Source organism: Mustelus asterias, chromosome 12 (assembly GCF_964213995.1).
Source record: "Mustelus asterias chromosome 12, sMusAst1.hap1.1, whole genome shotgun sequence".
NCBI classification, from domain to species: Eukaryota; Metazoa; Chordata; class Chondrichthyes; order Carcharhiniformes; family Triakidae; genus Mustelus; species Mustelus asterias.
The window spans coordinates 13,235,423-13,251,539 of NC_135812.1; the positions used below are offsets into that span (position 1 = coordinate 13,235,423).

The 16,117-nt window shown below is 42.8% G+C and overlaps 1 protein-coding gene across 4 annotated transcripts in view; it reads left to right on the top strand.

Annotated features, from left to right (window-relative positions):
* The first annotated feature begins 212 nt into the window (after window positions 1-212).
* akap10 (A kinase (PRKA) anchor protein 10) overlaps window positions 213-16,117 on the top strand; it is a 95,635-nt gene continuing 79,730 nt past the window's right edge. Inside the window, exon 1 of one of the 4 annotated variants that reach the window (XM_078224771.1) lies at window positions 213-394. In XM_078224771.1, coding sequence (XP_078080897.1) covers window positions 373-394 — 22 coding nt within the window. In that variant the 5' untranslated portion in view covers window positions 213-372. The remainder of the gene's footprint in view (window positions 395-16,117) is intronic. The other 3 variants (XM_078224769.1, XM_078224770.1, XM_078224772.1) reach the window with 3 other exon arrangements.

Sequence of the window (16,117 nt, forward strand, 5' to 3'; positions counted from 1 at the left end):
TCGGCTCGATTCGGCAGTGTTCGGCTCCATTAGCTTGCATTGGGCTCCGTTCGGCAGCGCTCGGCTCCATTCGGCTGCCGTTCACTTTCGTACGGCAGCGTTCGGCTCCATTCGGGGTCCGCTCGGCTTTCGTACACTTCCGTACGGTGGCGCTCGGCTCCATTCGGCAGCGCTCGGCTTTCGTTGACTTTCGTTCGGTAGCGCTCGGCTCCACTCGGCGCGGGGGATGGCCGCGGACGGGGGACTATGAGGAGGAGGAAGTGCCGGTTTGACAGCTCCCTCTTTCCCTCTGATATAATGAATGAAGCGAGCTCCGAGCCGCCGGCCATGCACTGAACGAGCGGCGTCGCGATTCCCGCACAATCCCCGAACATGTCATTTTTTAGGCGTAAAGGTAAGGGGGAAGAGAAGCGGGTCTGGCGTGAGGGAGGCGGCAGGATCAGGCCCTGCTGCTGGGGGTAGGCCTCCCACTGCTGCCTTGTAGGCGACACCCACCCTCCCTCCTTCCTCCAGCACTGGGGCAACAACCTGCAGCTCCACTGACTGTTTTCATACTCATTCCACTTATTGTTTCTTGTTAATACTCTGTGGTTTCTTTCAGAAACAACAACCAAATGTCCTTGCTCCCATTTTAATGCAGTGAATTCCAACAGTTTCAGGCAGTGAGGTCTTTTAAATTCGACCTGAGTTTGGAAGGTAGCCACTGCATAATAAAAAACTTTCAGCCGCCCGCCTCTGCTGTGTTTTGAAAATGTTGTGAAATGCAGGCGGATGTGTTTAGTTGCAGCCTAAATCACAACTACACAGTGTTTGTTATGGACTGTGTCACCTTGGCGGCGTGTAGTTTTTAAAAGAGGGAGGAGGTGCAATATGAGTGCAGTTGACTGATGACTTTAGACGTTTCAAATTCTGGCATTTTGGCAAAGATTACAGCGCAGGAGGAGGCCATTTAGCCTCTTGGGTGTCTGTGCTGGCCCTCAAGGAGAAATTCACCTGGTGTCACTCTCCTGGCTCCCCCCCCCCCCCCCATAGCCCTGCACCACCTTCCTATTGAGATAATAATCCAATTCCCTCCTGAATGGCTCGATCGAACCTGCCTCCACCACATTCCCAGGCAGTGCATTCTCGATCCTCATCACTGCATGAAAAAGTTTTTCCTCATGTGGCCATTGCTTCTTTTGCAATTTACCTTTTAAATCCACATCCTCTTGTTGTCAATTGATCAATGGGAACAGTTTTTCCTTATCTACTTTGTCCGGACTCCTCATGACTTTCAATACCTCATGTCAGTCCCAACTTTTCCATTTTATCCATGTAAATGAAGTTCCTCATCCTAAAGCCATTCTTATGAATCTGTTTTGCACCCTCTGATACCTTCATATCCAGCTTTAATATGGGTTGTACAAGTATTAATTAAAATTTAGCATGGGTTGCCTATTGCAGCAAATTAACCGTTTGAATTGTATAGCATAGAAATTAGATGTACAATTTGTGGCTTATTGTATTTTTGAATGATCACAGTAAATAACAAGTTGTGACGTGGCAATCTATGTGTACAAATGTTGTACACCCCAATTACTGATGTATTTGTTCACTCCTTGTCAGGTTGCTTGTAGAGCTTGTCAAACTAACTGTAAGCCACACTTCAGTCAATGATAATCCTTATAATTGCTCTAGGGACAGCTAAATTACAACAATAAATGCTAAAATACTCTATTTTGGATAATCACTAGATGCCCCAAGACTTCATGAGTACAATTCTGTCCTCTGCTAATTCCTGTAACATTCTGACAGATACCACTCTTCCATTCAGATGAGTCTGTACTTCAGAATTAATTAATACAATGACAGGCCATTTGGGCTATTTATGAAAGATATAATAAATGCAAGTTCACACTATCATCTTGTTTATATTCCTACTCCAAGGGTGAGCCTGGGCTCAGTGGTAGCTTTCTCACCTGTGTTTCAGGAAATCACGGTTCAAGCCACTCCACTCCAATTTAAGTTAACACGTCAATGCAATAGTGAGCAGGTGCTCCACTGTCAGAGGTGCCAACCTTTGGATAAGATATTTAATCAATGCCCTGCCGGCTTTCTCAGGCAGGTGTAAATGATCCTGTGCAGCACTCCAGGAAGAGTAACATGTTTATATCCATCCTTAAGGAGACCAAAACTAAGTAGAATCACAGAATCCCTACAGTGATCCCTACAGAAGGGTGTCATACGGCCCATTGAGCCTCCATCGACAACAATCCCACCCAGGCCCTATCATTGTAACCCCACGTATTTACTCTGCTAATCCCCCTGACAGTCAGGGGCAATTTAGCCAATCAACCTGATCTGCACATTTTTGGAGTGTGGGAGGAAACTGGAGGAAACCCACTCAGACACTGAGATACGTGCAAACTTCACACAGATGGTCACCTGAGGCCGGAATTGAACCCGGGTTCCTGGTGCTGTGAGGCAGCAGTGCTAACCACTATGCCACCGTGCCGCCCTGTATTGTGAACAGTTTTTGTTATTTAAGAAATGGTGTTAATGTATTTGAAGCGGTTTAAAGAAGGTTCATTCAACTAATGCATTAGATGTGGGGGTTATCTCACTGGGAAAGGTTGGACAGGCTGGGCCTGTATCGATTGGACTTTAGAAGAATGAAAAATGATCTTATTGAAATGCAGAAGATCATGAGGAGACTTGACAGGGTGGGTGCTGAAAGGATATTTCCATTTGTGGGAGAGACTGAAGTTAGGGGACATAGTTTAAAAAAAAAGGGGGTCTCATTAACGGTGGAGATAAAAAGACATTTTTTTTCTCCAAAGGGTTGAGAGCCTTTGGACCTCTCTTCCCCAGAGCATGGTGGAAGCAGTGTTATTGAATATTTTTAAGGCAGAGGGAGATAGAGTCTTGGCTAACAAGGGAGTTGAGGGTTTTTGGGGTAGATGAAATGTGTAGTTGAGGCCACAATCGGATGAGCCAAGATCTTGTTGAATGGTGGAGCAGGCTCAAGGGGCCGAATGACCTAGTGCTGCTAATTTGGATGTTTGTAGTAAGGGCTTTCTCTGTGTTCTGGCCAACCCAACTCCATTTCAAACACATCTGACTTCCTGTCCTATTCTTATGAGAGCTTGCTGTACACAACTAGACCACCAAACATTACAACACCAGACTAACAGACACCAAAAATACTTCATCCTGAGAATATTAAATGAATACAAGTTCTTTGTTCACAACCATGGTGTCATGCTTGACCTCAAAGATGAGCTTCTGACCACACGTCTGCTCCTTCAGCTTAACTGCTTACTGCTTTCTCTAACATTGACCCTGCTGCTAAAACCCTCATCGGTGCCTCTGAAGTTAGGGGACATCGTTTTTTAAAAAAGGGGGTCTCATTAAAGGTGGAGATAAAAATACATTTTTTTCCCCCAAAGGGTTGAGAGCCTTTGGACCTCTCTTCCCCAGAGCATGATGGAAGCAGTGTTATTGAATATTTTTAAGGCAGAGGGAGATAGAGTCTTGGCTAACAAGGGTGCATCCAGGTTTGTATAAACCATTGCTCTCCTGGCCAGCCTTCCATCTTCCACCCTGTATAAATTTGAGCTCATTTAAAGTTTTGTCTGTATTCTATTCCGCACCAAGTCCCATTCACCTATCACTCTCGTGCTTCCTGAGCTGGGTTGGTTCCTGGTTGGTGGTGTCACATTTTAAAAATTCTTATATTTTGTTTTCAAATCCCTCAATGGCCTTGCCCTTCCCTTGTGGGTTTTTGGTTTTGATTGTTCCACCACCGGCAGTCAACCGCCTTGCCTCTAGGCTCTGGAACTCTTCCACCATCGCCTACACAAAAACCTCTCCCTCTCCTTTTCCTCCTATAAGGTGCCCCTAATAACCTGAGCTCTTTGACCCAAGTATTTGGTCACCTGTTCAAATATTTTCTTAGTGGCTTGATGTCAAGTTTTGTTTGCTAGCAGTCTGCTTGAAGATATTCTACCCCTTTAAGCGTGCTGTACGTAGGCAAATGATTGCTGCTCCTCATCTAAGCTTCCCACAGCACCGTTTCAAACCGGGAATCTAATTCTTGGGATTCATATGTGCTGTCCATTGCAATTTTCTTGAAGTAAGAAGTCTCACAACACCAGGTTAAAGTCCAACAGGTTTACTTGGTAGCACGAGCTTTCGGAACGCTGCTCCTTCATCAGTTGAGTGACTCACCTGATGAAGGAGCAGCGCTCTGAAAGCTCGTGCCAAATAAACCTGTTGGACTTTAACCTGGTGTTGTGAGACTTCTTACTGTGCCCACACCAGTCCAATGCTGGCAACTCCACATCATGGCTACCACCGAATTTTCTTGAAGCAATGCACCTTTAGTAGCAGATTTACAAAAGGAACATGTACTGTATTTTGATGCACAAAAGCAATTCATTTTAAAGCTTGTAAAGGTTTATAGTTATTCTCCGGAAAACACAAGCTGCATTTTGTAACTCTGGTACCTTGACATTAGTAAAGACTTTGTGTTTTAGGTGCCATAAATTCTGTATCTACGCGCATTTAATAATTTTGAAGGCCTCTTTCAGCAAGCAAATACTGTGGTAGCCAGGTAAAAGGTTTGTGAATATTTTTATTGCTGGCGGAGACTGGTCAGCTTCACAGTAACATCAGCATTGTCAACGCGTGTAAAAATAGCAAGAGTCTCACCCTGCCCAAGTTGCACCTCCTGTCAGCTGAACACCAAAGGATGTTGAAGCCTGTTGCTTACTCATCCACCTTCCCAGCTGCAAATATACTTCACAATTTTCCAGAAAATTGCTGAATTATGTTAAGTTCTGCATACTTGATTGAACTGTGGAGTATGACAGGATGGGGTGATGATGGTGGAGAACAGAGTTAACCTGTGAACGTTGTAATATCCTGTTGAGCAAACAGGTTCACCTAACCTAGAAGTTTATTTTGAAATACTTTGTGACTGAATATATTTTTGTGAGTATATTTCTGGTGAGGCAGAATGTTATTCATCGAATTCTGTGACTGCTTCACATTTGATGTCAATGTTGGTGTGTGTATATTTTGTTTTTGCTGGTTACCTACTATAATTAACACAAGGAAAGGAGTGTCAAATCATTCAAGATAAGCACATGCAAATTAAATGAGCAATCTTCAAGATGGATGGCAATTAAGTAAGGATAAGAAGTAAAGAAATGGTGCAAGGATTACAAGGAAAAGAGAGTGGGAGAGCTCTGGAAAGAGCATAGGAATTGTTCAGTTGCGAATTAAAGATGTCAAAGCAGAAGTATCCTTCCCAGATTCACTGTACTGCTCCTAGATGCTTTATTGGGCAATTCAAATTGTTCATTTTAAACCTTCAGAACTCCAAGCTGTATGGAAAAGCAGGATGTACTTCAAATGGTTACACTGGCTGCATTTCCTCAGTTTTATTTCAGAATTCCGAAGTGGTCAGGAAAACTGAAGATGGAGTGACAAGCTGTGGATTCAGAGGGAATTCTGATGAAAAGTTATAAATATTTGAGCAGAATCTTTTGGTAACACCAACTATTTTCTATAAAAAAATGTTCCTTATAGTGATTTCTTGGCCTCCAGAATAAAGGGCACCAAGTAAGTGGTTAAGAGCTGAAAACTCGTCTTGCTTTGAATATTTATCAAGGGTGAAATGTGAGCAAACACAATTGTGCACCAGCAATGTGTAGGGTACATGCTGTTTCTTTACCAGAAGCTAGTCAAAAAACATCTTTGCTGTTGCGGAACAGGTCTTCTACATGTTTCTACATAAACAGCGATACGTGCCTCTCCGGCATCACCTCAATAATTATTGAAATAAAATTGATCCATCTATATTTAGTCTATGTTTTTATTCACATAGTCTGATTCTTTGAGTTGAGGGGATTGGCCTTTGAGGGGACAACGAGTGGACCAGGCACTACATTCTCTAGAATTTTGAAGAATGAAAAATGGATCTCCTAGAAACATATACAATTCTTACAGGCTTGATAGGGCAGATGCTGGGAGGACTGGGGAATCTATACTGAGGGGTCACGACTTCATAATAAAGTGTGGTCCACTTAGCACTGAGATGAAGAAAAATGTCTTCACTTAAAGGGTGTGGACGTTCAGACATTTGAGTACTTTCAAGACAGAGATTTGGATATTAAGGGATATGGGGAAAGTAGGAAGGTGAAGTTGAGATCAATCAGCCATGATTGTATTTGAATGGTGAAGTGAACTCAATGGGCTGAATGGCCTTTGTCTCCTATTTCTTATGGTCTAAAGGAGTAGTGAGTGAGGAAGTTAGAATTCTGAAGTAATATCACCGACCCTGGTGATAAAATAATTAAATATTTAGTGAATGCTTTCTAGAAGTACTTGCGCCACAGAATTACGCTAACTTGCTATTCAAATTTTGTACCGTTGTACATCTGATATCCTTGGGATCTTGGAGGTCTGTGTGAAAGGAGTGGCTTGATGGATTCAACTAAAAAATTCCATAGACTATTTGTGGAAATTTTGAGAGATCTGATTATTAACATGGGGGCAACTTTGGGCCACAAGTGAAGTTGATCCTCTATTTAAAAGGATGATGAAACTGACCAAGACCACGACTGGTCCATTTGCCTTAATAGCTAGTCACAGGCTAATTCAACGAGTAGTACTTGTACAGCAATAACATAACCTGCTAGAATAAGTTTAGAATGGGACGGTCCTGCTAGCTAAGCTCCCTTAACCTTGTTGAATACTTTAACATGGAAATAGGACACTGTATTCTGTAGTTTCTTGGGACTGTTGGAATGGTCCCACGTGCAAGACTCCTAGTTAAACCCAAAGCTACAAGACTCTAGGACAGAGAATGGGACCAAATAAAAATTGGTTTTAAAAGTAAAATTAGAAATTGAAATTACTTGTGGAAACTATAATGCCGATTGAGGGAATGGTGTTGAGTGGTGTACTGAGAATGATGTCAGTGCAATGAAGGTGCCGCAGTGATCCCCAAAGATGATACAGGATGGGAAGCTTCAGTTCTGAGGAAAGGCTGGCAAAACTCAAGCTCATTTCGTTGGAATGAAAATTGTTAGTGGGTGATGAGATAAATTGGGAAAAGCTATTTCCATTGGTCAGTGAATTGGTAACTTGCGAACAACAATTTAATATCTTCAAAGGGGCATGTGCTGATTATTTATAACACAAGAAGGTTTCATGAGATGCAGTGTCCTGCCAGAAACAGTGCTGGAAGCAGGATCCACAGCAGCTTTCAAAAAAGTAGATGAATATTTTAACAGGGTATGTATGAGTTGAGGACTGAGGCTAACTGGATATCCCTTTATACAGCAGGTATATGTTTGAATAATTTTCATTTGTGTTATAAAAATCTATTGATTTCTACTATAAAAGAATGTATGAAGCAGAGAGAGACCAAATGTTTCATCCCATCCAGACATGATGGAGGGCGGTGTCACCATCCACCCATCCCTCTGTCATAGGACCTCTTGGAAGTAGTTAGACAAAATCTTAGGCCAATTTAGGAATATACTTTGGGGAAATTCATCTTCAGTGTGGGAACTCAGGTCAATGACCTCATTGTCACAGACTACAGAATGATTTTACATCTGATCCATGGTATAAAAGTATGAAGTTGAACTGCTCAAGGCAGTTGCTTCACAAATGCAGTACACAATGACCTTGGAGCTAAGTCTGTCACTGTAATGCTGTGACTGGTGGATAATCTGAGCAGAAAGGCACAATTTTCACAAGATAGATAGGATTGTATCTACGTATTTTAAACAATGTCGGAAATTGGAGCGGTTGCCTTATTTGTAAGCTATTTTCCAAATTTCCCCCCTCACCGTACATCAGACATGTGTGAACTGCCCACCCTCAATTCTTCACCAGTGTGCTTTCGATCTTTCTGCCAAGATATTGTGGAAAGTGATGGCTTACAGATTTTATTTTTAAATTCTTTTCTCTTTAGTCTCACCCTTTGGGGCAAAACTGTCGGTCTCTCGCCTCATACTCAAAGACAAACCTGGAATTTGCTTTGTACGCAGTAGTGGGCACAAAGCTGCATCCGAGCATTGTGTCATAACACATTTGATTTGATGTATTGCAACACTGCGTGGAGATTAAACTGTTTACATGGAAAATCTGATTGACCTATTTAGAATTCTGCTGCTTAGAAAGAAAAGTTTTTTTGGGGGTGGGGGGTGGTGGAGTTGGGGCGGTGGAGAAGAGCTAACAATATTTACTTGGATTAGTGTAAATAATTAGGCCAGAACCCCTAAATGTGCCATAATTAAGTTACTTTTAAAAGTAACAGAAAACCTTTGTTTCTGAGGTTTCACGGCCTCAAAACATTTCTAAATATTTTCTCTCTTCCACCTTCTTCCATCGGGAAAAAGATACAAAAGTCTGAGCTCACGTACCAACCGACTCAAGAACAGCTTCTTCCCTGCTACTGTCAGATTTTTGAATGGACTTACCTCGCATTAAGTTGATCTTTTCCTACACCCTAGCTATGACTGTAACACTACATTCTGCACTCTCTCCTTTCCTTCTCTATGAATGGTATGTTTTGTCTGTATAGCGCGCAAGAAACAATGCTTTGCACTGTATGTTAATACACTGTCTGGAGACAATACACATCTCTTTAACCTGTGTTTAATGTTCCCTCCACCCACATTATCTGTATCTTTTAAGACCTGGCTGGCTGTAGAGATTTGCATTCTAATTAGTATTCTGTAACTTGATTTCTGTGTCTGTGCACTGTTGGAGAACAGATAACCACTCCATCTGACGAAGGAGCAGCACGCTCCGAAAGCTTATGGTATTTGCTACCAAATAAACCTGTTGGACTTTAACCTGGTGTTGTGAGACTTCTTACTGTGCTTACCCCAGTCCAATGCCGGCATCTCCACATCATGTTAATACATGTGACAGTAATAAATTAAATTAAATCACCTGCCATAGTTGGTAAATAAGGATAAATCGGTTGGTGCAGTTGGTTTCAGAGCCACAAATTGTGCCACAACATTCTGTTACTGATTCCCTTTTAAGCCCGTCTAATTCAGCCTTCCATAGAAACCCCATGATTTCCCCCACTTCCTCCATTTCCCCCATCACAGCACATAATTGTCTCGTGAATAATTTCAGTCTTTGCCAACTCACCTGTAAGACCATTCCAAGTAATATCACTCTTTGAAGAATTACTTCCCAAAATGGTCATGTTCGTGCTGCTTATCAGTTTGTACCTCCGTTCCCATATCCTATTTAATTATTGTAATGGTGCTCACAATTAACTTTTCTTCTTCGACTTCACTGTGATGCTGAAGAGTACAGACCCTAGACTTAGCATGGCAGATGGTGAAATTTGAATTCAATAAAAAAACTGGAATTAAAAGTCAAATGATGACCATGAAATCAATGTTGATTGTCGTAAACACCTATCTGGTTCACTAATGTCTTTTAGGAAAGGAAGTCCTTACTTGGTGTGGCCTACATGTGACTCTAGACTCACAGCAATGTGGTTGATTCTTAACTGCCACTCAGTTCAGCTTCTGGCCTTGCTAGTGGCGTCCATATCCCATGAAAGAATAAAGAATGCAGCCTACCCCTTCCCACCTCACCTCTGACCACACCCTCCTTTCTAGAGGCAAGAAACCATAGAAAAGTTGAAAGTTTATTTATTTGTGTCACCAGTAGGCTTAAATTAACACTGCAATGAAGCTATTGTGAAATTCTCCTAGTCGCGACACTCCGGCGCCTATTCGGGTACACTGAGGGAGAATTTAGCATGGCCAATGCACCTAACCAGCATGTCTTTCGGACTGTGGGAGGAAACCGGAGTACCTGGAAGAAACCCACGCAGACACGGGGAGAACGTGCAGACTCCGCACAGCCAGTGACCCAAGCCGTGAATCGAACCCAGGTCCCTGGCGCTGTGAGGCAGCAGTGCTAACACTGTGCCACCGTGCCACCCCAGAGAAGAGAAGAAAACTTCTAGAAAATTCATTCCCAAACTCCTCAGGTGATCAAAATTTGTAGTTAACCCAAAGCACCCATGCAGATCACCTTACATTCATTCGATACAGGAGGAGTGCTTATGATGGTGCGTACTAGGAAGCAGTCAAAATTTGTTCCTTCAGTTGTACATCAAAAGTATGTGTTGTCATCAAATATGAACAGAAATAGGACAAGGGGCATGGAAGGCAAAATTTCAGATTTCCAGCATCTGCATTTTGTTTTTGTATGATAAAACTGACTTACAAAATACAAATATTTTCTTAATGTGTTTCAGCAGAATAATTTTTCTTCCTTCATATTTCTTTTTATCATCTGAACTTTTTCCCTTCATGATCATGTATGGCATTTCTCTTTCATAGGGATAGCTTTATATGTAACATTTAAAAACAATGAGCAAATTTATCTTTTCTTAAAAAAAGTTAATGTGGGGCAGTAAAATGAAGTTTAGCATGGGTTAGGTATTAGAATTTACATTCTCTAAGAACAAGCAAAACTGTACTGTAGCAGTCTGAATCTTTTGATTTTGCAAGCCGTAAAAAGCCAGAGGCTTAACTGGACTAGCTAGATACATACTGTGGTTACAAAAGCAGATCACACTGGGAATTTTGCAGTGAGGAACCTCAAGTCTGCCTACCATCAGGCATCGATCAGGATTGTGATGGAATACTCTCCACTTGCCTGGATGAATACAGCTCTAATACCCAACGCCATGCAGGATGAAGCTACTCGCTTTTGGTTAACACCCCATTCACCACCCTAAACATCCACTACTGGTGCACTGTGCCTGTCACGTGTACCACCTACAAGATATAATGCAGCAATTCTCAAGGCTTCTTTGACAGCACCTCCCAAACTCTCTACCCTTGGAAGGACAGTGGCAGAAAGTGCATGAGAATACCACCATCAATAAATTATTCCCTCTCTAACACATCATCCTGACTCGGAAATATATTGCTGTTTCTTACCCCTGCTGAGCCAAAATCCTGGAATGTGGAGAAGCTGGGACTGTTCTTCTTGGAGAGGAGAAGATCAAGAGGAGATTTTATAGAGGTGTTCAAAATCATGAGTGGTCTGGACAGAGTGGATAGGGAGAAACTGTTCCATTGGCAGAAGGATTGAGACCAAAGGACAACAATTTTAGATGATCGAAAAAGGAAGGAATGGTGATGTGAGGAAAGCCCTTTTTACACAGCGAGCATTTAGTAACTGGAATGCACCACCTGAGAATGTGGTATAGGCACATTTAATCAAGGCTTTCCAAAGAGAACTTGATAATGATCTGAAGAGGAAATGCTTGCAGGGAAAAAGTGGAGAAATGACACTGGCTAAATTGCTCTAGCAGAGAACTGGCAGGAGCACAATGGGCCGAATGGTCTTCTGTATTTGTAACCATTGTATGAAGTCTGCAGCTAACAGCACTGTAGGTGTACCTTCATAGTAAGAGGTCTCACAACACCAGGTTAAAGTCCAACAGGTTTATTTGGGAGCACAAGCCACAAGCTTTCGGAGCACGACCCCTTCAGGTGTACCTTCATCTCAGACTTCAGTGGTTCAAGAAGGTGGCAAGGACAATTAGGGATGTACAATAAATGCTGGCCTTGCCAGTGATGTCCACAATCCATGAGTAAATTAAAAAAGATATTTTGGGCATGATATACTTAATGGTATGAAGTTTCCTTACAACCAAAATGAGTTCAAATTTATTGGGTTGACCATCTTGGATTATTTTCCAGCCAAGCCTATTTTTGCAAGAAAGCGTTATTTGTATACAAGGCTACGGCAAGCCATTGTTGAATCAACACATCAGTTTATGCTATGGTGTTTACAAGAAAATAGAAGTACTGCTGATGGAACTTCTTGGCTTTATGCTGTCATAGATTTTGATGTGTTTGAGCTGCAACAATTTGAACGTAAATTCCATCCGATTGCACACGTAGAGAGGGTGGCAGAATGTACATCGATAGTCTGCACAGATAATGTTCACTGTGGCTATTAGTTGCAAAATTTCTTTGAAAGGAAGTGAGACAATGGTAGGAAGTAAAAAGAAAATATAGCAGTGAAAAGTACGAATGAGGCAGAATGGGGGTATATTTACCATGGGCATTAAGGATTTGGTTTGCCTCATGACTTTCTCATCTGATTAGTTTGCAGTTTCAGCAGAACAATCTAGGGAGAGCTATGAAGGATAGGTGGAGTTATTTTGTGGAAGAGGTGCGGTCTTGATATAGTAGAGAGTTGAGATTCTAGATCATTAGATTAGTCATGATTGTGCCATAAACCACATAATAGAACGGAAGTATGAAAAGGCAACAACAATAGATACCTTTTTAAATATTGTTGGATAGGCACATGTATATTGTCTTTGGAACTATCCTATGATCGCTCAACCTGGCGTGTAAAATTCCTTTATAAATTCCTCAAATATATTTTGTTTCAATGATGCTATATTAGAGCTTGGAGATGTTAAGTGAAGCCATTTAGAAGTAAAATAGAGACTTGCATTAGAAAGAGCTCTGAGTGTCTTAGTAAATGAATCGCAAAAGGCTAGTATGCAGGTACAGCATGAAATTAGGACAGCTCATAGAATGCTATTGTTTACTGAAGGGAATGGAATACAGTAGTAGGGAGGTTATGCTTCAGTTATATAAATGAGTGAGACCACATCTGTGGTACCGTGTATAGTATTGGTCACCTTATTTAAGGAAGGATGTAAATGAGTTGGAAGCAGTTCACAGAAGGTTTACCAGACTAATACCTGGAAAGGGTAGGAACAAAGAACAGTACAGCACAGGAACAGGCCCTTCGGCCCTCCTAGCCCGTGCCGCTCCCTGGTCCAAACTGGACCATTCTTTTGTATCCCTCCATTCCCACTCCTTTCATATGGCTGTCTAGATAAGTATTAAACGTTCCCAGTGTGTCCGCCTCCACCACCTTGCCTGGCAGCGCATTCCAGGCCCTCACCACCCTCTCTGTAAAATATGTCCTTCTGATATCTGCGTTAAACCTCCCCCCCTTCACCTTGAACCTATGACCCCTCGTGAACGTCACCACCGACCTGGGGAAAAGCTTCCCACCGTTCACCCTATCTATGCCTTTCATAATTTTATACACCTCTATTAAGTCTCCCCTCATCCTCCGTCTTTCCAGGGAGAACAACCCCAGTTTACCCAATCTCTCCTCATAACTAAGCCCCTCCATACCAGGCAACATCCTGGTAAACCTCCTCTGTACTCTCTCCAAAGCCTCCACGTCCTTCTGGTAGTGTTGTTTTATGTGGAAAGGTTGGAAATGCTAGTCTTGTATCTGCTGGAGTTAGAAGAGTAAGAGGTGACTCGATCAAAACCTTTCGGGTCCTGAGGGGTCTTGGCAGGGTGGATGTGGAGAGGATGTTGCCTCTTGTGGGAGAATCTAGAACTTGGGTCACTGTTTAAAAATAAGGGGCCACCCATTTAAAATGGAAGTGTGGCAGAATTCTGGGTTGTGAATCTTCGAAATCCTTCCTGAAAAGACAGTGAAAGCAGACTTGAATATTTTTAAGGCAGAGGTGGATTGATACCTGGTAAATATCGGGTTTCTAGGTGGTGGTAGGTGTGGGTTTGATGGGTGCTGCCAAAGGAGCCTTGGTGAGTTCCTGCAATGCATCTTGTAGATGGTACACACTGCTGCCACTGTTTGTCGGTTATCAGGAGTAGGTGGGATGCAGATTTGAGGTTCCATTCAGATCAACCATGATCTTATTAAATGGTGGAGCGGGCTTGAGGAACCGAATGGCCTACTCCAGCTCCTTGTTCCTATGTTCATCAAATTGCAATGATCGCCCTCCATTGGGGAGCTAAAGTCTCACCCTTGACTTTCATCCATCAAATGGACAAAATGTGAAATGAAAAGGCCATTCCTTTCACTTCCTCCAGTCCCAAAGTTCCGGTTACTTGTTGACTGCTTTGCATCGCACTGTAATGAAAGTAAGAGAAAGTAGTTGTAACATTTCTGCCTCCGGTGAAATGTGAGCGTTATTTAATGGTACATTGTTGACTTAAGTAGCATGGGGAGTGATGATGGATTTTTAAAATTCATTAACGGAATGTGGGCCTTCCTGACTAGACCGGCATTTATTACCCATTCCTAGTTGCCCTTGAGAAAGTAAGCTGCCTTCTTGAACTGCTGCAGTCCATGTGGTGTAGATACACCCACATGACTGTTAATGAGGGAATTCCAGAATTTTGACCCAGTGAAGGAATGACAATATATTTCCAAGTCAGGACACTGAGTGATTTAGAGGAGAACTTTGAGGTGGTGGTGTTTCCAGATATCTGCTGCCCATTGCCCTTCTAGGTGGTAGCAGGTGTGGGTTTGATAGGTGCTGCCAAAGGAGCCTTGGTGAGTTCTGCAGTACATCTTGTAGATGCTACACACTGCTGCCACTGTTTGTCATTGGTGGAGGGAGTAAATGTTTGTGGAACGGGTGTCAATCAAGTGGGCTGCTTTGTCTGGGATGATGTCGAGCTTCATGAGTGTTGTTGGAGCTGCACTCATCCAGGCAAGTGGAGAGTATTCCATCACACTCCTGACTTGTGCCTTGCAGATGGTGGACAGATTGCAGATTAGGGAGTCAGGAGGTGACGGCAGGCTTCCTAGCCTCTGGCTTGCTCTTGTAGCCACAGTATTTATATGGCTAGTCCAGTTCAGTTCCTGGTCAATGGTAACCCCCTAGGATGTTGAAAGTGGGGGATTTAGTGATGGTAAGGCCATTGAATCTCAAGGGGAGATTGTTAGATTCTCTCTTGTTGGAGATGGTCATTGCCTGGCACTTGTGTGGTATGAATGTACTTGCTACTTGTCAACCCAAACCTGGATATTGTTCAGGACTTGCTGCATTTGGGCATGGATTGCTGCAGTATCTGAGGAGTTGCGAATTATGCTGAACATTGTGCAGTCTTCAATGAACATCCAGCGAACATCCCACTTCTGACTTTATGATGGAGGGAAGGTCATTGATGAAGCAGCTGAAAATGGTTAAGGCCTAGGACACTACCCTGACGAACTCCTGCAGTGATGTCCTAGAGCTGAGATGACTGACCTCCTACTGTCACAACCATCTTCCTTTGAGCCAGGTAGGACTCCAACCAGCAAAGGGATATCCCCCTGATTCCCATTGACTCCAGTTTTGCTAAGGTCCTTGATTCCATACTCGATCAAATGCTGCCTTGATGTCAAGGGCAGTCACTCTTGCCTCATCTCTGGAGTTCAGCTCTTTGGTCCATGATTGAACCAAGGCTGTAATCAGGTCAGGGGCTGAGTGGTTCTGGCAGAACCCAAACTGAGCCTCAGTGAGCAGATTGTTGCTCAATGAATGCCGCTTGATGACCCTTTACATCACTTTATAGATGATTGAGAATAGACTAATGGGGCAGTAATTAGCCAGGTAGGATTTGTCCTTTTTGTGCACAGGGCATACCTGGGCAATTTTCCACATTGCCAGATAGTCGCCAGTGTTGTAGCTGTACTGGAACAGCTTGACTAGAGGTGTGGCAAGTTCTGGAACATAAGACTTTTGAGTACTTTTGTAGGAATATTTGCAGTGTCTTCAGCCATTTCTTGATATCTTGTGAAGTGAATTGAATTGGCTGAAGACTGGCGTCTGTGAAGCTGGGGACCTCCAGCGGAAGCGAGGTGAATCATCCGCTTGGCACTTCTGGCTGAAGATTGTTGCGAATGCTTCAACCTTATTTGTTGCACTGATGTGCTGGGCTCCTCCATCACTGAGGATGGGGATATTTGTGGAACTTCCACCTCGAGTGAGTTGTTTAATTGTCCACCACCATTCATGACTGATTGCAGCAGGACTGCAGAACCTAGATCCGATCCATTGGTTGTGGAATTGCTTAGCTCTGCATATTACTTGCTGCTTGTACTGTTTGGCACACAAGTAGTCTTTGATTTGTATTGGGATACAGTGAAAAAGTATTGTTTCTTGCGCACTAAACAGACAAAACATACTGTTCATCGAGCACATAGGGGAGAAGGAAAGGAGAGGGTGCAGAATATAGTGTTGCAGTTACAGATAGGGTGAAGAGAAAGATCAGCTTAATATATGATA